The 25653-nt window shown below is 47.9% G+C and overlaps 1 protein-coding gene across 4 annotated transcripts in view; it reads left to right on the plus strand.

Moving 5' to 3' along the window:
• CREBBP (CREB binding protein) overlaps positions 1 to 25653 on the plus strand; it is a 126453-nt gene that overhangs the window by 86367 nt on the left and 14433 nt on the right. For 3 of the 4 annotated variants that reach the window (XM_047087207.1, XM_047087208.1, XM_047087211.1), the window contains 14 exons: positions 262 to 433; positions 763 to 807; positions 2915 to 3039; positions 3596 to 3784; positions 5385 to 5801; positions 7401 to 7580; positions 8544 to 8733; positions 12466 to 12584; positions 13674 to 13913; positions 14369 to 14457; positions 20158 to 20238; positions 21757 to 21813; positions 24754 to 24831; positions 25081 to 25148. In XM_047087207.1, coding sequence (XP_046943163.1) covers positions 262 to 433; positions 763 to 807; positions 2915 to 3039; positions 3596 to 3784; positions 5385 to 5801; positions 7401 to 7580; positions 8544 to 8733; positions 12466 to 12584; positions 13674 to 13913; positions 14369 to 14457; positions 20158 to 20238; positions 21757 to 21813; positions 24754 to 24831; positions 25081 to 25148 — 2050 coding nt within the window. The remainder of the gene's footprint in view (positions 1 to 261; positions 434 to 762; positions 808 to 2914; positions 3040 to 3595; positions 3785 to 5384; positions 5802 to 7400; positions 7581 to 8543; positions 8734 to 12465; positions 12585 to 13673; positions 13914 to 14368; positions 14458 to 20157; positions 20239 to 21756; positions 21814 to 24753; positions 24832 to 25080; positions 25149 to 25653) is intronic. The other variant, XM_047087209.1, reaches the window with a different exon arrangement.

A 25653-nucleotide genomic window follows, 5' to 3' on the forward strand; every position in this document is an offset into this window, starting at 1 on the left:
CTGGCTCAGCTGGTAGGGCACGTGACCCTTGATCTCGGGGTCGTGAGTTGGAGCCCCCCCCCCCCCCCCCCCCCCCCCCCCCCCCCGCCGTCAGGACTAGAGCTTACTCAGGACTACAAAATGGACCAGAAGTGCGGAATGCTTACCTTTGCCGGTGTCCCTAATGTAAAAGTTCATTAGTTTGTTAGAACATCTAACACAGATCATTGGGGTTTTTATAGCTTTCACTGCCTAACATTGAATGTTATCATTGCTCTTCAGGATGAATACTATCACTTACTGGCAGAAAAAATTTACAAGATACAAAAAGAACTAGAAGAAAAGCGGAGGTCACGTTTACACAAACAAGGCATCCTGGGTAACCAGCCCGCCCTACCAGCCCCCGGGGCACAGCCCCCTGGGATTCCGCAGGCACAACCTGTGAGGCCTCCAAGTAAGGACTTTTCTTTCTGCCAGCCCTTAGTCTGCTGGCTTGTTCTTCCCTTTGTGTTTGGGGTGTATTTCCCAGCATGTAGAATTATGTTCTCAGGGAGCCCGTGCTTTGGAAACAGTGGTAGTGGCCGTGGCCTTCCGCCTTGGCCTGTGTTTGGACGTTGAGTCTCTCGTGGAGGGGCCCTTTTAAGGGTGTGCTGGCCTCAGAATGCACAGTGGCTTTAGACCCGTTGACTGGTTTTCCCTTTAAGTTTGAAGTTCTGAAGATAAAATTCTTTATTCCCAAATGAGGGATTATTTTAAATGACTGATTTTTTTCTGCCATTCTAGATGGACCCATGCCCCTGCCAGTGAATCGCGTGCAGGTTTCTCAAGGTATCGAACTATTGTTGTGAATCCTATTTTGGCTTGACGTTGAATAGTCACAGAGTTCATTCGCTTTTCCTCTTCCCCTCTGTATTTCTTTATAGCTCCTTGTTATTCCCTCTGTTCCTTTTGCTGATGACCAGAATTCATTTCCACAGGCAGTATGAGTATCTGTGGTGTTTGGAAGCTAGAAGACCATAAGAAAGTTCTCCAGGGAGATAGGAAGTGGGATTAGGCTTTTTTTTTTTTTTTTTTTTTTTTTTTTTTTTTTTTTTAATGGACAGGAGGGTCTATTTCTCTTAGGAAGAGTCACCTCAAGAAGCATTGCAGGGGGGGGAAGGAAACATCTGTGAATGTTGCAGAGGAGAGCGTGGAGCCGGCCGGGGGCGGGAGGGTGGTGCGGGCAGAAGAGCGTGTGTCTGTGCTCCTCGAGAGGCTGGGGCGCCGCAGCCAATCTGGACTCGACTTGAGGGTCTGTGGCGTTTGTGGCGGAGGCGGTCTTTGGAGTTCATGGAGAGGGACATTTCACAGCTTTTACAGCTCTTGTCCAGTTGGGACTGGAACAGTAGGATATTTTTCCAGGTTTTGAGGAGAGGTGGCGACTTCCAGGGGATTCCACAGCAAGGCCTTGCAGCTGTGTGCCAGAGTAGTCTGAGACAGGAGACAAGGTCGTTGTAAAAGTTGGCAACCTCGGGGTGCCCGGCTAGCTCCATCGGAGGAACATGAGACTCTAGATCTTGGGATCATGAGTGTGAGCCCCACGTTGGGTGTAGAGATGACTAAAAAATAATAATCGTAAACTTGAAAAAGTTGTGGCCATCTTCGTGCATACTGGAGAGACCCAGGAGATAGACTGATGATCCGGAGAAACTTGAGGGACTTGTTTTGATGGACCAGTTAGGAGTGAAGGAAACTGGGAAGCCAGGGAAATGGAGCGAGGGAGTGTAGCCGAGTGCTGCGTCGGACGTGACATGGAAGGTTTGGCTGGTTTGGGATCTGATGGGGGCTGTTGAGCAGGATATGGAAGGAGGAGTTTTACAGCACAGCACTCACCCCTTCCTTACCAGCACCTGTGTCTGTGTGAAGAGGGAGCCCTTCATGGTACTGTTTCTCAGTACTGCCTTTTTCTCTTATCATAAAATCCTCAAGGAGAGAGGGAAGCTTACAGCCTTCCCAGAAAGCCCCCCTGGGCCCGTGCTGGCACGTGGTTTTTAGGGTGACGTTTCTAGGTGTCCTCGAAGGTAATGCTGAGCGAGGCACATGTTCTCTGAGACGTTGTCCTGGCCACACCAGTATTAAGGCAGCATCTCAAGGATTCTGCTTGAGTCCCGATGTCAGCCCTACGACTTGCTTGAACCAGCCTTTATGTAGAGCTCAGAGCTTCCAGAGTATTGTGAGAAATAAGGAAGAATGAGACTCTGTGGCCCGGAGATGCCTAGTGGCCAGTGAGGCGTCTTTCATTGTGTGACACTCCTGTGGCTGTGAACCCCCCCGGGAAGGTGAAGTAGCCACGGAAGTGAGAGCTTCCCAGTCTGTAGAGAGGAGGCGGGGAATGAGAATTGCTGGCCCTTGGGCACTTTCTAAACACTTAGCACACTTGCAGAATTAAAACCATATTTCGAGTCTTCTCCCAGATTCTAACAGTAAGGGTAAACCCGGCTGAAGAGCCAGGAGGCCTGGGATGATGAGGATGGCCTTCCTGCAGGAGAGGAGACGGGGGCCACTGTTCCAGAAGGTGTTAGGGAGATTGGCTCCGATGGGTGCCCGGACCCTGGCTCACACGTCCCCTATGGATGTAGGTGTACCTTCCTGGCACCGCCTCGTTCACGGGTGCTTTACCTGACTTTCTCCCTTTGTCTCCTTGTGCTACCCTCCCCACCCTCCCCAAACCGCTCTCACCACCACCACCACCACCACCACCACTGCACTGGTGCCGTTTTTTCCGGATTTGAAAAGTGGTACAGCACCATCTTTTCTGATTCGCTGCGTGATTTTTCTTTCTGTTGTGTGTACTGCATACATGTTCCACTCTGTTTCGCTTAGCGTTTGGCAAGTTTGTAGCTCTTATTTTCCTGTGGGTACTTTTTCTAATGAACCGTTGTGGGTACGTTTACAGGGATGAATTCATTTACCCCAATGTCCTTGGGGAACGTACAGTTGCCGCAGGCTCCCATGGGACCACGTGCAGCGTCCCCCATGAACCACTCTGTCCCGATGAACAGCATGGGCTCCGTTCCAGGGGTAAGTGCTTCTGTTGGCCTCAGCTGTGCCGAGGAGGCCTTGCTCGGGTAAGGAAAGTTCTCTGCACAGTGAAGTTGTAGGTCAAGAATCCCCTGGTGCTTACTCCTTTGGTTTTGGCTGTGGTTTATTTACTTCACATCTCTCTGCCTCTTTTTGGTCTTCATTACTACAGCGAGAATTATTTGACCGTTATTTATTTTTGTTGGGATGATGAATTAATAGGGACTTGAGACTTTGCGAGAAGACATGTCTGAGATTGGAGCTTGCAGCCTCCCACAGTTGCAGAGAGGTGCTTGACAGCATCTGTGGTCTCCTAGAGCTTACTCTCCTGAGGCTGCCTTCTTAATGCTTCAGAGAAGTCGTAAAAGGCATATTTTGAACTTTAAATTATGGCATGCTATTGATTTCCCTTCAGAGATAAATTTGCAACTGGTTCCTCAGAGACCTTGCGTGAGAAGGCAGGGGGAGGGGAGATTCGCAGAGTTCTGTCTCTTGTAGTTTATCTTGAAAACTCTGGCCCTCGTCCTCTGAACTCTCGACGACGCTTGTCTTTTAGATGGCCATTTCTCCTTCCCGAATGCCCCAGCCTCCGAACATGATGGGCGCTCACAGCAACAACATCATGGCCCAGGCGCCTGCGCAGAACCAGTTCCTGCCTCAGAACCAGTTCCAGTCCTCCGGCGGGGCGATGAGTGTGAGCAGCGTGGGCCTGGGCCAGCCGGCGGCCCAGACGGGCGTGCCGCAGGTACCGTGCTTGGTGATGGAGCCCCAGCCTCCTCCTGACCTGAGCTAAAGTTCCACAGTACACACTTGGATGTGACTCGCATCTCTCGTTTCCCCCCACCTCCCGTTTTGTTGCGTCATTTTTACTTTCTTTAGAATTACTCTTAGCATCTCTGGGTGAGCTTCCCACAAAAGTGGAATGGGTCTTTTGGTTCCTGGTCTTTGTGTTCTGGTTTGGGGTTGGGTTTTTGTTTTTTTAGCGTTTATTCGTTTTTGAGAGAGAGAGAGAGAGAGAGAGAGAGAGAGGCAGAGTGCAGGCTGGGATTGGCAGAGAGAGGGAGACACAGGATCTGAAGCAGGCTCCAGGCTCTGAGCTGTCGGCAGAGAGCCCAGTGTGGGGCTCAAATTCACAGACCGTGAGATCGTGACCTGAGCCAAAGTCGGATGCTTAACTGACTGAGCCACCCAGGCCCTCTTTAATGGTGTGTTTTAAATTCAAATGTGATCCTGAGAGACCTTGAGTGTTAAAGGGTGGGGAAAGGCCCTGTGACTCCACTCCTGACCATTGGGTTGAAATACCCTGTTGTCTGTCTCTCTGACCATCCCAGGTAAATCAGGCTAACTAGATGGATTGAGCCCTTCTTGTTGAATGTGTTTGTAAGTACTCTGTTGAAGGCTGAAGAGAACTATTTCCCATTCATTATTCACTTTTTCCCCTTTGTGACCATTGTTAACTGTTGGGCATCAGATTGCTGCCGTGTGCCGATACACCTGTATTTAAAACAGGCCACATCTTCCCCCGGAAGATAATATTCATGTTTTAATTTTTTACATGAAGTAGTATTGAAAAGAGGTCATTGGCTACACTAGATTTACCCACTAAATATTTGTTAATTAATTCTTAATGTCTGTAGTACGTCCTTGCTCTAGAACAGCAAACTTGTCCTGTAAATAGTTTTCACTCTGTGGGCCGTAAGGGTCTTTGTTTTAACGACTCAGCTCCACTGTAGTGGAAAAGCAGCCATAGGCATATTCATTCACACATAAATGAAATGAGGGGGTGTGGCTGTGTTTCAGTAAGACTTTATTAGAGGAACAGGCAGCTAGCTGGATTTGGCCACGGTTGCTGGTTTGCAGACCCCTGCCGGAGAGCAGTGATTTGGGATCTGTTTTTTAAAAGTCCGCAAATAATTATGTGAAGCGTGTCCCCAGTTGCAAATCACTGTACTGAAACATTTCATTGTTTCAGTAACCCAGCTTTTTTGCAAAAGAAATACTTTTTCCAGTGGTCTGAGCTGTGGGTAGATGCTTTGGAGCATGATGCTTGTAAGCTGAGTGGCCGTGCTCGTTTGAGCCAGACGTTTCAGCCGGTCTGTAAGTCACGGTACGAGAGATATTTTGTAGCAGTAACTTCGCTAACTTCGCTGGAAAGTGCATGTTGTTGTAAGTGTACAGCTGGGTGAATTGTTACAAATGGAACATTCTCTTGAAACCGGCAGACCTCACCAGGCAGACCTCACCAGGAAACCGTGGTTAGATTTTCATGCATTTAATTCTTCAAGTCTATTGCCACATTCTGACATGGGGGAAATTATTTTAACATACTCTGTTCCCTCCGTTAGGGACAGGTGCCTGGTGCTGCTCTTCCTAACCCTCTGAACATGCTTGGGCCTCAGGCCAGCCAGCTGCCTTGTCCACCAGTGACACAGTCACCGTTGCACCAGACGCCACCCCCTGCTTCCACGGCCGCGGGCATGCCGTCTCTCCAGCACCCGTCGGCGCCTGGGATGACTCCTCCCCAGCCAGCAGCTCCCACCCAGCCATCGACTCCTGTGTCGTCTTCCGGGCAGACCCCTACCCCGACTCCCGGCTCGGTGCCCAGTGCCAGCCAGACCCAGAGCACCCCGACGGTCCAGGCAGCAGCCCAGGCCCAGGTGACCCCACAGCCTCAGACCCCAGTCCAGCCCCCGTCTGTGGCCACCCCTCAGTCATCACAACAGCAGCCGACGCCTGTGCATGCCCAGCCTCCCGGCACACCGGTGAGCCTTGCGGTCTGTCTTTGGGTGGAGACTCATAATGGAGAACTTCTCCATAAAAAATGCTGTCGTGAAGTTGCTACAGCGTTTCAGTGCAGCCCCAGAAAGTATCTGTGCCCTAATCCAACCATAACAAGCTGTGTTTGATTTCCGACATTGCCTCCATAGGCCGTGTTTGTGTTTGGCTGGATGTGATTTAAGATTATCTTCCCTAATTAAATGAGTTTTCAGAAATGGGCACTTACAAGGAAATCCCACATGGGTCCTCTGTAGATTTTTTAAACTGTCTATACTTAGGAGCCGTGTGTTGCCCATTATCCATCGCAGGTTGACATCCTCTGAGTTTTAGTAGTTTTTCTCTTAGACTACTGTGTTTGGTGAACAAGACACGTACCTAATTGTGTGTGCTTTGCCTTCACCTGTTAGCCTTGTTTTCAGACCGGGAGCCTTTTCTTTCCGTGACAAAATGGCAGACTCAGGTTAGCACTTCCTGTGGCTCAGGTCTGCCCCGTGCTCCGCGGACCTGCTGGCAGCGAGCAGCCGGTGCTGCCCACTCACCACCCTCTGCACCCCTGCCCTGGTGGCCGCTGACATCTTCCTGTCTGTCGTCTTATCAGCCTAACTTAGAAACCACCCTTCCCCCTGAAATACGTGAACTTCATTCTTGGGGACTAAGGATGTTTTATTTATAAACCTATCAAAATAAATCTCAACAACAACAACAACCTCCATACAACATTACTGTTTGTATTTCTCCATAGGGAATGTGCTTTTTATTTAGCCTTATTTTATGTTTCTTACTTACAAATGAGATCCCTGTGTTATTTTATGTTCTCTTTTATTTAATTCAAACTCCATTAGGTGAGACTTTGAAAATTGAGAATTCTGGTGGTGCTTCCTTCCCTTAAGGTTTACTTATTCCTCCACTACCTCCACCACCTCTGTTCCTGCAATTAACAGGATAATTATATGTTCTTGTTCCATACGGGCATGCACTCCTACTCGTATACGTGTTTATCTGAGTTCCAGCCTTTTAACGATAAACGCCAATGGCTTTATTGGAAGGAGTTCACTTTAAAGAATTTTTTTTTTTTAATATTTATTCATTGTTGAAAGACAGAGAGACAGATTGCGAATGGGGAAGGGACAGAGAGACAGGGAGACACAGAATCCGAAGCAGGCTCCAGGCTCCAAGCTGTCAGCACAGAGCCGGACGTGGGGCTCGAGCTCACAGACTGCAAGATCATGACCTAAGCCGAAGTCGGCCGCCCAACTGACTGAGCCACCCAGGCGCCCCAGTTAATTTTAAAATGGGAGGTTCTGTGACTTAGGTAGAAAACTTCTGGAAACTAGTTTTATATCAAAATGTCGAAAGCCCTGCTGTCCCATCTCTGCATTCTTGGTGGGAAGTTCTTTGTGTTTCTGCTCAATGCTGACTTCCTCTGGGATTCCTATTTTAACTTCTCTGTTCTTCAGTTCTTTGTGTCTCTTAGGTTAGTGTTGAGAAATGGTAACATAAAAGCGTGTATTGGTTCAGCCGCAGAGTTTCACGTCGTTTATGCTGTGGTGTTAACAAAGATGATGATCTTTGTCTCTCCACAGCTTTCCCAGGCAGCAGCCAGCATCGATAATCGGGTCCCCACTCCTTCCTCGGTGGCCAGCGCCGAAACCAACTCCCAGCAGCCAGGACCCGAGGCACCGATGCTGGAGATGAAAGCAGAGGTCAAGACTGAGGACACTGAGCCTGATGCCAGTGAATCCAAGGGGGAGCCGGGGTCTGCGGTAGGTGCCGTTCCCGGGCGTGAGCAAATGTGCAGCACGAGTGTCCCTAAAGTGTCCCGAGGGGAGATGCTACAGGCCCTCCGTGGACAACCCTGCCTTTTGTTTTAATATCCTGCTTGATTACGGGTTCAAAGAAGGTACAGATTAAAAACAGGTTGGTTATTTTTAGGTACTAGGTATAGGCTTCATTTTATTTTGCCAGAAATGAAGAGTTCCAGTTTATATCTTAAATGACGGGATCATCCAGTGACATGTCACCACGGCTCTGCAGAGTCCCGAAGGCACAAGGGCGTGCTCACGCACGAACTCGCCTGTGCCAAAAGTTGAAAACTAGATCCAGCCCCACAGACAGGTTTTGTTTGGCCCACGCAATGTTTTTACAAACAAGGAATTACAAATAATACTGGATTTCTGGCTTTTCTTTGAAAACCACAAGCTCCCCAGCACTGTGCTCGCACTCCCGTGGCGGCAGTCTGGGTGGGAGCCCCAGCCTCAGCCTTTAGACGGGGATCGGGCGCCCCGGTTTGCCAGAGTCTCTTCTCCTCTGCCGGCTTGCACGCCTCCCGCTGCACCGTCTCTCTCACCTCCCTGGCCCTCAGAGCGATGTGGCGTTTGAAACTTGGCCCCAGTTTTCAAGGAGAGTCTTGTTCCAAAGTAGGAGTTCCTCTCTGTACAAGCCCTGAGCAGGTCATGGGTGCGTGGGGGCCACGTCTTTTACGCACTCTGGCATGTAAAATTGTTACATTAGCACTCTAATTGCAGTGGTGCTGTATTAAGGCAACTCACCTGGCCCCAGGTGCTCCACTCCTCCCCGAGGAGAGGAGCGCATGGTAAATGCAGCGCTGAGCAGGGGAAGGTTTTGACAGGCCCGGATAGATTGTTAAGAGCTTTCCGATGAAGCTGAGTTAGAATAAAGGTTTTTGATATTTGTACATCATTATCTGTAATTTTGTTTCTTTTAAGATGATGGAGGAGGATCTGCAAGGATCTTCTCAAGTTAAAGAAGAAACAGACACAACAGAACAGAAATCTGAACCGATGGAAGTGGACGAGAAGAAACCGGAGGTCAAAGTAGAAACTAAAGAGGAAGAAGAGAGCAGCGCTAATGGGGCCGCCTCTCAGTCAACATCTCCTTCACAGCCACGCAAAAAAAGTAGGTTGTGTTTCCTGAACTTTTGAACTGTGCTGCTTTTCCACCGTGTTGTGATCCCACACTTGTGGGCTAGAAGCTAAAGCAGGAAAGTAACCGCCCCTCCCCTTACCTCTTACCTGCCTGCCCTTCCCCCAGTCCTACTTCTTCAGAAATGACGACAGCGAGCTGGACTCTGGCCTAAGGACCCACAGGGTTTATGGGAGGAACGAGAAATGGGCCACGGCTCTGAGGGACAGGCCAGAGGGGTGGGTGCGTCCGAGTCCTTGCACCCGCCGAGGAGCTCGGGCTTTGGCTGGCGAGACATGTACAGCCACTGGTAGATTTGAGCAGGAGGACGCCCGAAAGCCGTGCCAGGGAAATTGTCACCGAGGCAGCACATGTGTGCACTGATACGGATGGGAAGCAGGGTGCCAAGAGTCAGGGTGCAGCGCAGTGGGCCCCAGTGGCCTGGTGCAGCGGGAGGGGCGCGTGAGTGAGGATGCTCTCTGCCCATTGGAGGTCCCGAGTAAGGAGGTTAACGGGGTGTTGGAACATTGTTAGGTGACCCTTGGAGATGGGATGTCACTCAGAAAGATAAGGACTGCATGTGACACATTTGGGAAAGACGACAGAGATGTATCGGAGGCTGACATTCTATAATTTTGCCAGTGAGAGGGACCCTGGAGATAATGGGCTACCAGAAGCTTTCAGGTCTCAGGCCCATTTATACTCCTAAAAATTGAGGACCCCAGAGGTTTTGTTTGTGTGGATTATGTCGCTGTTTATTCTGTCGGAAATTTAAAAATACGTATTTCTCTAACACACCTGTTCCATGGCGTCCATGAATAACATATTTTTATGGAAAATAAGCTTCCCAGAGCAAACATACTTAGAGTCGTGACAGTGTTCTCTTTACAACATTGCAACTCAGTCTGGCAGACACGGCTGGACTCCCGTCTGCTGCTACCAGCTCTCTTGTGCTGCCTCGTTTGTTTCAGTTCTTTGGGAGCATTCTTGTTTGATACTACACCAAAACTCAGCGAGTGGAAGTTTCACAGAGCTCAGTTGCAGTGTGCAGTCTGGGTCCACAGCAGCACTGAAGGTGTCATGCCCGGTGACATTACAGTCCATCTGTTTGCCTTGTGCTGTGAATGAATGAATCCTTTACCCGTGGCGGGGTACGTTGTTTCATTTTTTAATAACACGATCCTTTGGTCATCTTGGAATTCGGCTTGCTGAATTACGCCGATTTTCCAAATGTCAGCATACTTCACTGTACGATATATTATGTTTATTTTATTTTTGAGAGAGAGGGAAATAGAGCGCCAGCGGGGGAGGGGCGGAGAGAGGGAGACACAGAATCTGAAGCAGGCTTCAGGTTCTGAGCTCTCAGCCCAGATCCCACCCTGGGGCTTGAACCCATGAACTGTGCGATCACGACCTGAGCCGAAGTCAGACGCTTAATTGACTGAGCCACTCAGGCGCCCCTTCACTGTACACTATTTGTTTAAAATCACATTTATTAACATCACTATGAATCTCTTCAAAAGAAGTCTTGGGAATTTTGAGAGGCTGTCAAATCAAGCTCACTTGGCAGGTAGAAGTTTCTCCAAATTCTGATTTTGACCTAAGTCCAAATTTTATCATTGGCAACAAATACTGTGTATTGTCCTTGGTGTAACTGGCCCATTTTGTTCCTTTTTGGGAGAGTATCTGCCACATACCCAGATCTGAATACCTGGAGCTTGTCTAGTGGTGTTTTTCCCAGTCGTACTGTTCAGAGGTGAGAAAAGCAGCCGCTTCCGCTGTCGGCCCCACGCGCACGAGCGCCTCCTCCCGGGGCATTGGCCGCACACGGGGAAGTGCTTGACGCCCGCTTCCTGTTCGGTGCTGCGAGATCAAGACGCGTAGCCAAGGGTTGAGATCCTTAACAGTAATAACGTTTACTCCTCGACCGAGGATGTTGTTGAGTGCGGCTGCCGCGTTTTCCTCTGTGTGCACAGCAGCACGGGCACGGTGACGACTGAGTCGGGTTTGGTGCCGCTGCCTGCGTGGTGCTGCGGCACGAGTGATGTTACTCGTGGTTCCTTTTGCTTGTTTGTGCAAATGTCCACACGGTGCGGCAGGAAGATGACGGCCTAGTGTTACTGTGAAAATCGTTTTATGTTACGAAAGTAAACAATTTCGGAGACCCTTGGAAAGGGCCTAGAGCAGTGCTAGAACTTTCTGTGACGACAGAAACGTTACTTATCTGTGCTCTCTGTGCTTGTCACCAGCCACACGTAGCTCCTGAGCACTTGAAATGTGACTGAGGAAGTGCTGGCGGCTGAAGACAGGAGTTTGAAAATGCTTTTCCCTCGGCATAGGTGTCTTAAACAAATGTGTAGTGAGCGAGTAAATGAGTGATGGACCCAAGTGACCCACGTGTGAGCTTGCCACCAGGAGGGGATGCGGCCTCCAGCAGGGGGCAGCGCGCTCCCCATGAAGAGCCAGATAGTCCCTGTGGGCTTTGTGTGCGTCCGTTCGGTCTCTGTTGCAGCCACTCTGTTTGGTGGCCTGAAAGCCGCCACAGACAGAGGAGAACTGCATTCTAATAAACCTTTATTTCTGGAGACTAACCTTTGATTTCATGCATCATGAAATACTACTCTTTTCTTTTTTTCCTAACCATTAAAAAGCATAAAAACCAATCTTAGCTCCCCAGCTGTACGCAGGAAGGCAGCTGGCTGGACTGGGCCGGTGGGTCAGAGTTTGCTGATCTCTGGCCTAAGAAGAATGCAAAAGCTGTTGATTAACTAAATAATTGTTTTCTTATAAAGAATTACTCAAAGAAAACCAAACGCTACTCCATTTCTGTAAAGAACAGAAGAGAAGAGAAGGGGTTAGCCGAAGGCAGGATGTGTATTCTCGTGAGGCTCCTGTCGGGCACATCCGCTCCGCAGGCCCGGCCTCTGCGCGCAGAGGGGAGTGGCGCTGGGCCGCCAGTGGTCCCCACTGCGGGGCGGGGTGGGGCGGGGCGGGGCGCGGCACGACCTGAGCACTGCCGCCTGAGCCGCCTCTTGCCTTCGTGGGTTGTCACGCACATTTTCCTGGCCATGAATACTCATTGGGTTTTGTGCGAACCTACCGTCTTGAATGTATTTGGCAGCCGGTGTTCATCCTTGGATTGGTGACAACGGAAAGCGTAGTAGGAAGTGGAGTGGCTGAGGGGTGGAGAGAACAGCACAGAACTTTGGGGGAAAATATTTGATTTGGTAGCTCTCTTAGTGTGTACATTTGTTTGTGAGGTTAGAATACAAAACCGTTTGTCTCACGTGCCTGAGATTACCTCAGCCAAGGACAGAAAGAGTGTCACCAGAGGAAGAAAGGCCCCTTCCAATAAAATGGCTTTATTACCACCCATCGGCTCAAGCAGATTTGGGAGTTAGCTTCATTTTCGGTTCAACACAGTTTTAATGTTGGAAACCCTTTTACTGAAGAGGTGAACTTGTCAGTGTGGTATTTGGTCTCATGACGTAGGTGCACTTTTAAAACCCCGTTACTGTGTTTGCAGAAGCCCCACACCGTAGCTTTAGAGTGTCCACGGCCCCTGCTGGGAATGGGGGCCCTTGCAGGCCTCATGGCACGGGTGGCCGTGGGGATGGAGATGGCTGGACCCTTAGAGAGGTAGACCGGGCTTCGATTTGGAATGTGGCAGGTGAGGCGTCTGCGTGCCTCATGAATGGTGTCATCCCCTGGTTTTTCTACCCGCAGTCTTTAAGCCGGAAGAGTTACGCCAGGCTCTGATGCCAACCCTGGAAGCGCTGTACCGCCAGGACCCGGAGTCCTTGCCTTTCCGGCAGCCTGTGGACCCCCAGCTGCTAGGGATCCCGGTAAGTTCACGTAGTGACAGTGTAACCGTGCCAGCGTAGCTCCCGGGTGTCCATGTTTCACCTCAAAATTGGGTGGCATACCCTTGTTTGGAAGATTTTTCGCCTATAAAAAAACTTCTCTGTCGAATCAGTAGCACACCTTTCTTGCACACCTTTGACTCACTGGGTGGGGTGTGTGTTTCCCCACCTATTCTGTCTGCCCCAGGGTCCGAGGTGGGGGAGCGCACCGGGGCACACCGCCTGCAAACACACGGCCCCGGGAGCCTCACTTAGATTTGGGGCTGTGTGTGAGCCTTCGTCTCAAAGGCCGGTTTTAAAGAAAGAACCGGTCATCATCAGTTGGAAAGCACCTGGGCCTCTCATTTTGGTATCTCTGGGTCGTCTCGCAAAGGCCATAGTGACCCAACAGATTTTTTTTAAGCAGTGTTACTATTTTTGTTTCTGTTTTTGTGTTTGTCTTGGAATTTCATCTTGCTGGCCAGGACCAAGAGTAAATCTCTAGAAAAACATATGGTCTGATAAATGTGCTTACCATTTTAATTCCGTGGTTTAAAATCCTTACTTTAAAATTTTTCGGGGCATCAGGGTGTGGCTCAGTCGGTTGAGCATCTCACTTCAGCTCAAGTCACTGGCTCACGCTTTGTGGGTTCGAACCCTGCATCCGGCTCTCTGCTGACGGCGGTGGAGCCTGCTCCTGCTGTGGATCCTCTGCCCTGTTCGCTCTCTGCCCCTCCCCCGCCCATACTGTCTCAAAAATAAGTAAACCTTTTTTAAAAATAAATTGTAGAAACCAAGGAGGTTTCTGTTAACATCTTTTACCCAGTTTTTTATTAAATGACTTATTAATATTATGTTTCTCTTTGCCTTTGAAATAATTTGGTCACACCTGACAAAACTAATTACAGTTTTAGATAATTCAACCAGAGGAAGGTCAGAGGTTATTTTCTTCTCATTTCCCATTTGTTGCTATTAGAAATGGAAGTTGTTCTGGTACTTCCTGTTTCTGTTTTGTTTAAGATAAAGCTGCTCTGCAAGGCTGGCATTTAGTATTGGGGGGATCCACTAGACTGAGACTTTTTTGTCTTTAAGGATTATTTTGACATTGTCAAGAACCCTATGGACCTTTCCACCATCAAGCGGAAGCTGGACACGGGGCAGTACCAAGAACCCTGGCAGTATGTGGATGACGTCTGGCTCATGTTCAACAACGCCTGGCTCTATAACCGGAAGACGTCCCGGGTCTATAAGTTCTGCAGCAAACTTGCTGAGGTCTTTGAGCAGGAAATTGACCCCGTCATGCAGTCCCTTGGATATTGTTGTGGGCGCAAGGTACAGTTTAGACTTTTTTTGGAAAGTGAACTTTGCCAGTTAAATTAGCCAGAGCAGGTATTATGATAACATGATAGACTCCACATTGTATCCCACCTGTGTTCTGGGAAAGACCTGGCTGGAGTCTGGGCATTTGTAAAACAAGTCGATTGCCTGAAGCCATGTAATGGGTGATCAAAGCTAGAGTTGCTTATTGGGGAGGACCTTGGGTTATGCCTTTCTGGCTGCTCCTCTGTACCTTTATCAATGTGTAACAAACGTCTTTTGACGTTGATTCTGTCACATGGAACCCAAAAATGTCTTTATTAAACAGCTATGCAAATTGTTAGAAAACTATAGCACGTACCAATAGGAATATCTTACTAGCTGAATCTGACGGCTCTTCTTAGTGAACTAGAGCATTGTAGGACAGTCACTGGGATACGTTTTTAGTATTTTCTCCTTTGTTTTTGCAGTATGAGTTTTCCCCACAGACTTTGTGCTGCTACGGGAAGCAGCTGTGTACAATTCCTCGCGACGCTGCCTACTACAGCTATCAGAACAGGTGAGCACCGAGCCAGCGTCCTGGCTTATAGGCACAGGACGAAGGTCTCAGGGCGAGCAGGTCCGTCTGAGTATAGCCTGGGTTATGTCTTTTCTGGAGTTCTAATGAAATGGGCCACTCTGCGTGCTGCTTAGTCACTCAGGCCCATGATCTCTTAATTTGAAAGCATGCTCTTACACGGTAGCAATTGAAGCTCCTGCTTGCTGCACTACTTGAGTCAGGAAGGTTAGTTCTTAAGCTGTGGTCTTTTCAAAATGTAACCACCGAAGAGTCTGGAGTCCAGAGCAACTCTAATAAGGGTTCACATACCTTTTTGAAGGTCTTAAGTGGAAACATCGTATTTTATTATTTCACGTGTAAATATTTGCCTACATAATTTGGGCCGGACAGTCTGATGGGAAGACTTACATTGATGATATTTCATTAGAAAAATAATAAAAGGAAAAGTAAATAAAAATGAATAAAAGCTTTAGACTTAAACTTTTTTTAAAATTAATAACACAACACTGAATGAGATCTTGCATTCTTGTTGAGTTCTCCCCATCATAGGATGGCCATTTCAGGGTTTTGTGAGTGGTAGTTATCCTGGGGAAATATTTGCCATTCTCTTAAAATGTGGGGATGGCTAAATGGGTTTTCTGTCTTAAGTAAAAGAGAATGAAAATAGTATTTTTTTGTTGTTAATTTGCCACACACAAATACAGCCTCCATAGTTTTGGGGCCATTTTGAAAATTGAACTTGTCTGTGTCTCCTGTTTCAGGCGGCCACGTGTTGCCATAGCACAAGGGCATCCTCCCTGGGGGCACAGGTTGTAAATCTTGGTCACATTCAGTTACCTTGCCTCCATTTGAGGAATAGGCGACCAAATTTCTGTGACCAAGGTTCAGCTCTGTGCCTGTTCCTCGTCTGTAGGCTCAAGTATTAAATGTCAGTATTAGGGTTTGATGTTTTGATGATTTGATCTTGTCTGCTTCTAGTAATTGCATATGTTCCTATATTTCGAAGTAGAGGGCTTTTTGTTATTTGTTCAGAGGTACATGTGCAGGCCTCAATAATATTTAGTTTTGAAATGATCTGTGTTCTGATGATTTTAAAATACTTCCAATTTTTAAAAATATCTAATCATATTTATAATTAGTAAATCCCTTCAAAATTCTACTTTAAAACAAAAGCAAAAACTATTGACATAAACATGTCTCAAAAGAAAGATTGCTAAGCCTTGCCCAGCCTGCTTGTTCGGGCACCGTTCAGTTAGAGTGAGGTGCTGGAGTGTGGCCTGTACCCCATCCTTAACGTTAAAAATACGTTAACATCAGGAATTTAGTTTCTGTCCTAGCTTCCCTTTCTATCGGTGGGAGACAGTTTGAAATAATACCATAGTTCCTTCTTGATGGAATCTCTCCTGTACTGACAAGTGCTCTTGTGGGAGTTCTGGCCCTTTCAGCTACAGTTCTAGCCCCCTGACCTTTAGCATGTCCCATAACGTATGAAGTTTTACCTCCTTGTTCATAATACAAGCACAATAACACCTTCCCTAACAACCTCGGTTGTCAGTCTCCGTGAAACAGTGAACAGGAATTCACTTTGGAAACTTATGTGCCAAGCAAAATAAAGTTGGGAAATTTTAAGAGAACAGATTTCAGTTACCTGTTTCCTGAAAAATGCCCCCGCTGCTGAGTGCCCAACGTGGTTTGGGTCTAGAAGGAAGAACAGACAGCAGGTTGCTTGCTTCCATTTCTAAAATTTGGGGGCCTTTTCATTGTTGTTTCACTGTTCCTATGTCCTTTGGGACCCTGCCTTTACTGATTTGCTCATTTGAGAGCAATTAATTTCAGTAGAACTGATAGGATCAAGGCACACTTCTCTCTGGCAGGAGGTTACTCGGGGAGCACAGCCATGGGGTTGTTTGGGAAGATCTGAAATGTCCAGTTTTATTTTTGTGTAGAATTTCATCTTTACTGAACAAAAGTGTTTTTCTTACGAGTAGAGACAGAAATAAAGTTCTGGCCTAAAGCGTAGGCATCCCGCTCCTTCACTGAATCTCGCAAGGCCTGCTTCCTAGGACACTGTGCTTGCAGAGACTAACGTGCTGTAATGCTAAGAAAGCAGTGGCCTCACTCCACGATGAACATCTTAACTGCTTAAGTTTTTATTTGCATCTCTGACTACTTGTGAACACCGTGGTGTTCTCACAAATAATTGTTTTGGCACTCCTTGTCCTAAACTGGGCACCTCGAGCAATAGGATGTCCTACAGACCACTTGAACAAGTGAAACTAACATAAACTAGTATGTAAACCCGTCTTCACTTGTTTCCATGCTTTGAATATTTGAAACTCATGTTGGGAAAACTTGTGTATAAATTTTTCAGATACTATCTTTAGATATCCCAGTTATTTTTGTATACTATTATGGTACTTAAAACAATCTGCATTTGAAAATTTACTCCATACATTAAATTACCCTTACAGAGAAACTACGCAATCATATTGTGCTAATTTTAGGTACCCACATGCACATCGTTGTTGGATTACGTGAAGTATTTCTCCTTTGCAGTTCCATGTTCATCTGGTTGCTTTCTTCACACAAGGCAGAGTGTCACCGAGGCTCTTAAGATTGAAAAGTGACTTTCTGAACCATTCTGTATTTTTAGGGGGAATAAAGTTTGGACTAGGTAATAAAGGGGGGGACAGTGTGGCATTCCAGTGTGTCCCCCAGTGATTGCCAGGGCAGTTTCAGCAGACTTGACCAGTGGGTGGCTGTGCCCCTTCTCCAGACTGTTGCCGCCTCTCAGGACCCTTCTCAAACCCAGCACGTTCGATTCTCCAATGTCTCCACTTGCTTTGGGACACACACTGTTTCTGTGCCTCCCGGTTTCCATCCCGGAGGTGCTTTGGAGATCCGGGTTAGTTGCCCATGGAGGGTGTAGGCTTCCAGCATCACTGGGGTCTGCCATTAAGGCATCAGGGCTTTGCTCCGGGCTAGTTTCCTCCGCCGGAGAGTGATGGGCTGATGGTTCTTGTTTCCTGGATGTCGCTGGGCTTGATGTCCTGCTTGAATAAGGGCTAAGAGTCTGTCCAGGATCTTAAAGCCGTTTTGCCTCACGTGTAACTGTTGTGGCGATTTCACTTCCAGACGAGTTCACCTTTTCGCTAGCCGGCGGTAGCTGTATGCTTGATCATAAAATGAATTGGAACACTCAATTCCAAGTTTTATTTTTATTTATTTATTTTTTTTTTAATTTTTTTTTTCAACGTTTATTTATTTTTGGGACAGAGAGAGACAGAGCATGAACGGGGGAGGGGCAGAGAGAGAGGGAGACACAGAATCAGAAACAGGCTCCGAGCCATCAGCCCAGAGCCCGACGCGGGGCTCGAACTCCCGGACCGCGAGATCGTGACCTGGCTGAAGTAGGACGCTTAACAGACTGCGCCACCCAGGCGCCCCTATTTTTATTTTTTTAAATGTTTTTATTTATTTTTGAGACAGAGAGAGACAGAGCATGAGCAGGGGAGGGGCAGAGAGAGAGGGAGACACAGAATCTGAAGCAGGCTCCAGGCTCTGAGCTGTCAGCACAGAGCCTGACACAGGACTCGAGCTCATGGAGTGTGAGATCATGACCTGAGCCGAAGTCAGACGCTCAACCGACTGAGCCACCCAGGCGCCCCTACAAGTTTTATTTTTAAAAGAGAAATAGTTCATGTTGAGGGGGATATCTTTTTTGCATATTGTTCTGTTTGCCCCTGAATTGGTTTATGGTTTCTGCACTTTAATTGCCAGTGACGATCACGCCCTCCTGCACATGGAAATCCTGTTTACCACATGATTTAAGGCTCTGTAAGAACATTTCCAAAATAGTGAATAGCCAGCATCTTGTTATAGTTGATTCAGAAAACAAAACAAAACAAAACAAAACAAAAACATAGATGTAGATATTTTTAAACAGCAATATTTATCTGTTTGTTCTTGGTCAGAGTTTTTACTCTTGGCAGAATTCATTGATTGGATCATCACAAGTAAACTGGTCCCGGGAAGAAACTTTCATTAATCCAGTTCCTCCCCACAGTGAGTCTGTCATGCCTTCATCGACAGACGGAAAGATCGGACCATTTTGAGATGCTGCACTCTGAAGTTTTGTGCTTTTAATTGACTCTGTGTGTTTAGTCGGTGAAGTCCAGCAGACAGAATGCTTAGTGTGTGTAATTAAGACTAGAATTAGAACTCGCTGGGGACTGATGTGAGCAGGAATGGAGACAGACGGCCGGGTGGGGGCCTGCGCCTCCGTCCTTGAAGGCGTGTGTGCGCGTGCGCGTGCGTGAGTGACCCTGCGAGCTGCCGCGTCCCCTGCGCGTGTCCGTGCGGTGTGGCACTCCGAGTCTCGTCACAGTGTCTTTAACACTAATCCTCTTGGCATCTTGTAGACGTAGTTTTGAGCACTAAAACCGCATTTTGTTGTGCTGCTGCCACTACCTTCTACTCATCCTTTTCGCTTGTGAATTCACCTCCATTCGGCTTGTTTATTTTTACAGTATTCTTGTGTGCTCATCTTGTTTGATGCAGCGTCAGCCTGCACTTCTGTTGATTTCTCATTCGTCTCCTTTCCAAACATTTAAGAGTTTTTATTTTAATTGTTCTTCTTGGATAGCTTGAGCCCAGGCTTGTATTATCTTACAAGAAATTGGGGTGATGGATAATTTCTCAAATGCAGATTGTGCTCTAAAGATCAACTTTCCAAATTTGCTTAACTTGGATTGTCACCAAGTCAGAGCAGTCAATCACTGAGGATCTCAGATTGGTGAATGATTGGTCCCAGTACCAAACAGTTTAAACCAAAGCTTTAGAACTGAATTTTCAAAGTCTTTGAGATTGATTGTTCATGGATTTACATATATTGTATTGTTTATACAATATATCACAGTTTTTTTTCTCTGTACGTTCGTACTGATAAATGGCTGGAAAGTCTTTGACCCCGACTGCATTTCTGTTAAATGTTTGTCCAGAATATGGATTTGGTTTCATTCGTATTGTAACTCATTTAACGAAGTGATTAACATGAGAAAAATAACAGGAAAAAAATTAAAACCGGTTCTGCGTGCCCAACATTTTCATACCTTTAAAAGATCTGGCTTAATACCGGAAATAAAATCTGTGCATTGCTGTCAAGCATAAATTTTCCGTTTTGAAAAATAATTGCTTTTTTAAGGCCTTTGTCAGACTGTTTTGTTCGAAGTAAAACTTCTCCATCGCAAACCCTGGAGTTATATTTGATTTTCTCTGAAGTAATAACAAAATTCGAACTCCTAAATTGAGGCTCCTTGCAATTCTAGTATTAACAACTCCTTGAAAACGTTTGCATCTTGGAGCTGGCCCGAGCCCAGCCGTTGTTAGTGATGATGGCCTGTGATGTGTGCAGTGAGACCGAATGCTAATCAAGCTTTGCCTTGGCTTTCTGCTCTGTGTTGTCTCGGTGTTTGCGTCTTACCTTCATGTCTGTGCTATTTGTTCCCTCCCCTGTTCTCTAATCCTGCCCTTCCCCACCTGCCCCTGTTCCTTCCATTGTCCTCACTGACCCATCAATCAACCAACAACGCCCCCCCTTCGTCGTGGTGATCTGCCCTGCTCTGATTGGTGGCTTCGTTGCTTGGGTGGCTGTGTGTTATGATGGACCAGTTCACCCAAGTATGGCCTTCTTGCTGACAGGTATCATTTCTGTGAGAAGTGTTTCACAGAGATCCAGGGGGAGAATGTTACCCTGGGTGACGACCCTTCACAACCCCAGACGTAAGTACTATGCTATCATTTTTCTCGGGGTTGACTCGTAATTGTTTTGTCCCTCTTGTCCGCGATTAAAAGGGAAGCACCTCTGCCATTTTGACTTCCGGGTGGTGTGTTTTTTCATATTTGCCACGCCCACGTTCCTGCGTCAGAATGTAGCTCTTCAGCTAGACACGGCTGCCACCTCCACATTCTTCCCTCCTCACGAGACTGTGACACCCGTAGCCTCCGCAGCAGCGGACTGGTCTCTGTTGACCTCACTGCGTCTCTTCCTTTAAAACTCCTGCTTTTTCCTGGTGGTGGTCCTCCTCCCTTTGGGGAAATTGTAAATTTTCACTTAGACCTAAGAAACCAGTTCCCTTTTGACAGAACTGGCAGTGACGAAAAACGAATCGTGTGTACATACCCCGTCTTTAGCATTCTTCCGATCTTCTACTGAACTCTCTGTCCTCTAAGCTGCAGAGCCTGTGACGGAAGGCAGTGAGACCCCCGAGGGTAAACCTGCCTCCTTGTGGCTGGAGGTGTGGCACTTGCTCCAGCGTGCACAGGCCTGAGTTGGTCCATTCATTCCTTCACTGAGTTCACCTTTTCCTCCCCAAAGCTTATCCCTTGATGGAGTTCACCTCTGAGCGGTCACATAGAATGTGGCCAGAAGAGGCGAACCCACCAGTTGAATGGTCAACTCGTGCACGTGCTTGAGATAGCGAAAGCCTGCCGGCCACCGGGTCTGCCGAGGGCTGCCAGCATCTTGTGGTTCTCTCTTTTCTCCTGACTCTGTCATGACTCCTGCCCTGCTAGTGTGACTGTCCACCACCGGTGGGAAGGCTTCTGGCCCAAGCAGTGGCCATGGACTCTGCACGTCAGCTTTACTTTATCCAGACACAGAACAAATCGTGGCCACTAGTGAGACATACAAACTGACATGACAGACCTTCTCTGTGTTCAGTTTATTTTTACATCCCTTGTAATTCTAACACTTTGGTCCAATTTCGTGATTAATAATTGGCTTCTATAACTCTGTGAATCAGAGATAATTCGCATATACACTGATCATAACAAAAGGACCGTATAGAAACCAAATACTCAGTTCTTTAAAAATAAGTCAAGTATCCCCAAGTAGATGCTGATCCTGTGTCATCTAATTCAGTTACCATTACAAGACTTGATCATGCCAGTTATCAGTCAGATCCAGGAGTCATTCACCGTACACATTGAATTGACAGTTTATAGTTTTGGGTCTCAACACGATTTTGGCATCATGTTTTGACTAGTCTTAATTAAATCTCATAATAAGTCCTGGTGATAGTTGGGAGGAAATATCCAAGGCAGATAGAGAAAAACATACGATAGTACTTTCTGTGGAAACAAGTTTTATACTTGAGATTTCAGCTGACCATTATTTACTTTTTATTTGAAAAAGTAGTTATAAAATAATATCCCACAGACCCTGTAGTTCATGCTCAAGAAATACATTTAGTTAATTAACAGTTTTCTTTCTTCCCCCTTTTTTTTTTTTTAAACAAGGACAATTTCAAAGGATCAGTTTGAAAAGAAGAAAAATGATACCTTAGATCCTGAACCGTGAGTAGATAAGCGATTTCTTTCTGACTTTTGGATTTTAAGCTTCAGATCGGGAAAATCCCTCCTTGTGACGGGCCTGCAGGAGAAGGCCCCTTTGGAACGTTGGGAGTGGGTTGCCCTGGGTGGGATTCTCTGTGTGAAGTTATTTCAGATATGCGTTCTTTTTACCTCAAACAAAATAGGTATGTCTCTGCAGCATCCCGTCCAGTTCCTGAATTTTAACAGCAGTGACATCAGATGGATGCTTTGGTTCTCTCAGAACCTTTCTGCTAACTCCGTCATCATGGTTATTGAGAGGCCGTTTAGTGTGACTCTTTAGAGACTAAAGATATGAATATTTGCTGGGGTAGCACTAACACCTCTTAAAGGGAAATTTCAGAAAGGAAACTTTTTAGAAACGACTGTTTAAAAACGAGTAACAGGAGGCCTGGCGTATGTTCTTGCCACTTTGGTGTATTTCCAAAGGCCATTGTCAGATCCTCTTGTTGTCTCCACTGGTCAGTGAGGATGCTTCTTTTGCAAAGTTTGCTTCGCGATAACCCCCAAAGAGGCTTCAGAGTTCCTTCCATGTGGCAGTGTCTCCAGGTCCCTAAAGCCAAGTGCTCAGAGCACCCCAGCATGTGGAGGTGCCCATTGTGTTCTGTTGCTTCGGTGAGCACAGGCTCCAACACCACGGGATGTTTGGGAGCCGAGAGATAGGTCCTCCTTCCCTTGGTCCCAACGCCCCAGCTCGGGGGTGGGGCAGGGGGGGTCGAATGCTGCAGTGGAAGATGGAGACTTTGCACCAGGGGCTCATTTTGAAGGGCTTTCCTGTTGGGAGCTCACCCGGGCTTTCCCAGCAGCAGTGCCCAGGCAGTAGGGGAGGGCACGGCAGCTACTCGAGCTCCAGCCTCAGCACAGTGCCTGGTGCGTGAGGAGGCTGTGCCCCGTATTTTTCATCACCAGTGGATCGTCTGTCCTGATGTTCTGTGTCCGTTGTTCACATTATGTGAACCTCCCCCGCACTGGGTGAAGGGCCACTTACACTGTTCTTTGACATACGGATCTCCTCTGTGTGCCCTGGAGGTTTTGAAGGACTTCATTGGTTTCTGCTGTGGAAAGATCATCCTGGATCTGTGAGGTGGATTCACCAGGCCAGGAAATGACTTTGCTTTCCAGTAGGAAGCTAGTTAAGAGACTCAGAGCAACAGCTCAGGCAGGAAGTAGAAGCTTGACCTAAATAAAGGAGCACCTCTTGGTAGGAGAAGCCACACTGTGCGGGTGAGGAAGGGGACCATCTAGGTGGCCGCTGAGATGCTTGTGCATGAACAGGAAACATGGGAACGGGAGCCAGCCACGTGGTTAATAATGGTTTGTGGGGAGAGGATGAAATTGAAAATTGATAGAATGAGGTCTAGAACATAGTTTTGTTGTTGTTTATTTTGAGAGAGAAAGAGAGAGCACAGGTAGGAGAGGGGCAGAGAGAGGATCCCAAGCAGGCTCCGCTCTGAGAGCGGTGACCCCGACACGGGGCTCAAACCCACAAACCGTGAGATCATGGCCTGAGCCGAACGGACGAGCTGGACACTTAACTGACTGAGCCACCCAGCCGCCCCTAGCACATACTTTTTTCTTTCTTTCTTTCTTTTTTTTGATAGTCCTCTTCTGTCACGTGGGAAAACATTGAGAGTGGAGTATCTTTGGAGGGGGCACAGAAACAGGGAGCTGTTGCCTGGCGACCCTTTAAATTCCTAACACAGAGTATGAGCCCCACTGCTGAGGTTTCAGAGAAGGAGCTGGTTGGGGGCAAGGCAGCACTAGAGGCAAAGAGCAAGGTCCAGACAGAGCAGCCATGGGAGGCGGGGGGTGGTGGTGGCGGTCGCGACAGCACAGGATGCTGCAGAGTGCTGGCAGGCCATGAACTAGGCACTCGTGCTGCTGTTGTACACAGTTTTGCACATGTGTGTCCTTTCCCCGTCCCGACCAAATAGGAACAGAGAGGCAGAGTTAGACTGGATCCGTGGCTGAAGGCTTGCTCAGCAGGGGCAGAGGAGAGACGGGGGCCCAGGACTCAAGGCAGTGTCGAGAGTGTACGTCAGGTTACCGGGCTCAGCATCAAGGCTGATAGGAAGAGCTGGAACTTAGCAGAGTTGGAGGAGGTGTGGTGCCTTCTAGTCCTCAGCATTCCTCCGGACGTAAGGTGTGGTGGTGGTTAAGCGGGTGGCTGAGGAAACAGGTTTGTGCATCCACGCGTGTTGGCAACTAAGATTCCCGGCTGAGGTGACAGCCAGGTGAGCCGCAGTGGGGGCTGGGTGAGTAGCACCTCGCCCCTGCTGTCCAGTGCTGACTCGAACAAAGGCTGTCGCTTGCCGGTCAGCTTAGCGCTTCCCACCTTTGTGATTGACTCGGAGCAGATGCTTCCTGTACCTCGGCTTAAGAGCAAGTGTTTCTAACGTGCAAGTGTTGTTCTCGGTTATTTGAGTCCATTTACACATGTGCAGGCACTGGTCTTGGAAATGCGTAGTAATATCAGAAATACTGGCCTGTAAAATGCGCCTCTTTCATAGCAATTTTTGAAAGTGAAGTTTCATTTCTGATTGCAAAGGAGATTGGGAGAAGCAAGGCATAGGCATTTGTACAGGGAAGTGGAGGAGCCCAGCTTTCTCACAGAAAATATTGTGCCTGTGCATTTTTAAAATACGGCTGAATCAGAGGTGCCTGGCTGGCTCATTCGGTGCCGTGCGTGACTCTTGATCTTGGAGTCGTGCGTTCAAGCCCCATGTTGGGCGTAGGGAAAGAATAAAGTAAAATACAGCTGAAGCAATCAGCAGAGTCATTCATGAGTGCCACAGACACTGGAAGTGATCGGAGGACAAGGTGTGAACGCGGTACCCAAGCTTCTGCCGACGGCTCCCTTGTATGTTTCCATGTGCATTACAGCACACTCTCTTTGTCTTCCAGTTTTGTCGATTGCAAGGAGTGTGGCCGGAAGATGCATCAGATTTGTGTTCTGCACTATGACATCATTTGGCCTTCGGGGTGAGTAATTTCCTGGTGATTTCCTGTGATCTTGGCAAAAGCCTTTGCGCGGAGTGGAGGGAGGGGCCTGCAGTGAAGCCGACAGCAGCTCCTTCTCGGTTTGTGTCCTCAGCGTCTGCCTGCTGGGGCTGTGGGCTCAAAGCACTCTGCCCCTTCACTTGTGAATGATGCTGCCAGCAAAGCACTTAAGCCGCATGTCTTGGTGGCGAGACTATTTTATGCAATCTGATCACACCCGTTCTTTTACAGCTTCGTGTGCGACAACTGCCTGAAGAAAACCGGCAGAACTCGGAAAGAAAACAAGTTCAGTGCGAAGAGTAAGTTGTGGAAAGGTTTTTTGTTCCCCCATCTGTGCGTGAGGTGCTTGTTCCCGCTCCCTGGTCTTCCTTCAGCCCCTCTCAGTACGTGGCTGTGGGGCCCATTTGTCCGGGGGTCTGTGCCAAGTTCACTTTCTAGCACCGCTAAATGGAATCATTGGGCCTGATCTTTGCCCGAAAACCAGATTTACGGTCCGTTCGTGCTCTACGTGAAAATTTAGAAAGCTCTGAGAGAAAATGCGTCAGCAGATCCTTTTCAGGTAGCTCAGAAATCTGACCCCCGCCAGCACACACATAGACACCCCACTCTGGCATCCTGTTGTGACCAGCACGCTCAGCCCTGGGCCGCACGGGGCAGTTGCGTGGCCCTCTCTGCTGGGACTGGCAGAGCCTGGTCTGCCTGAGGACTGGTTATGCGTTTTGCTGCTGTGTTTAGGGGGCAGCTGGTGTCCTTCCACAGTAGAGAGCAGCCCGTTGCGACTTGAAGTTCAAGTCTTCGTGGGTA

The sequence above is a fragment of the Lynx rufus genome, unplaced genomic scaffold (genome assembly GCF_022079265.1).
Source record: "Lynx rufus isolate CCGP_SWC_20201006 ecotype Redwood Valley unplaced genomic scaffold, mLynRuf1.p SCAF_23, whole genome shotgun sequence".
Lineage (NCBI taxonomy): Eukaryota > Metazoa > Chordata > Mammalia > Carnivora > Felidae > Lynx > Lynx rufus.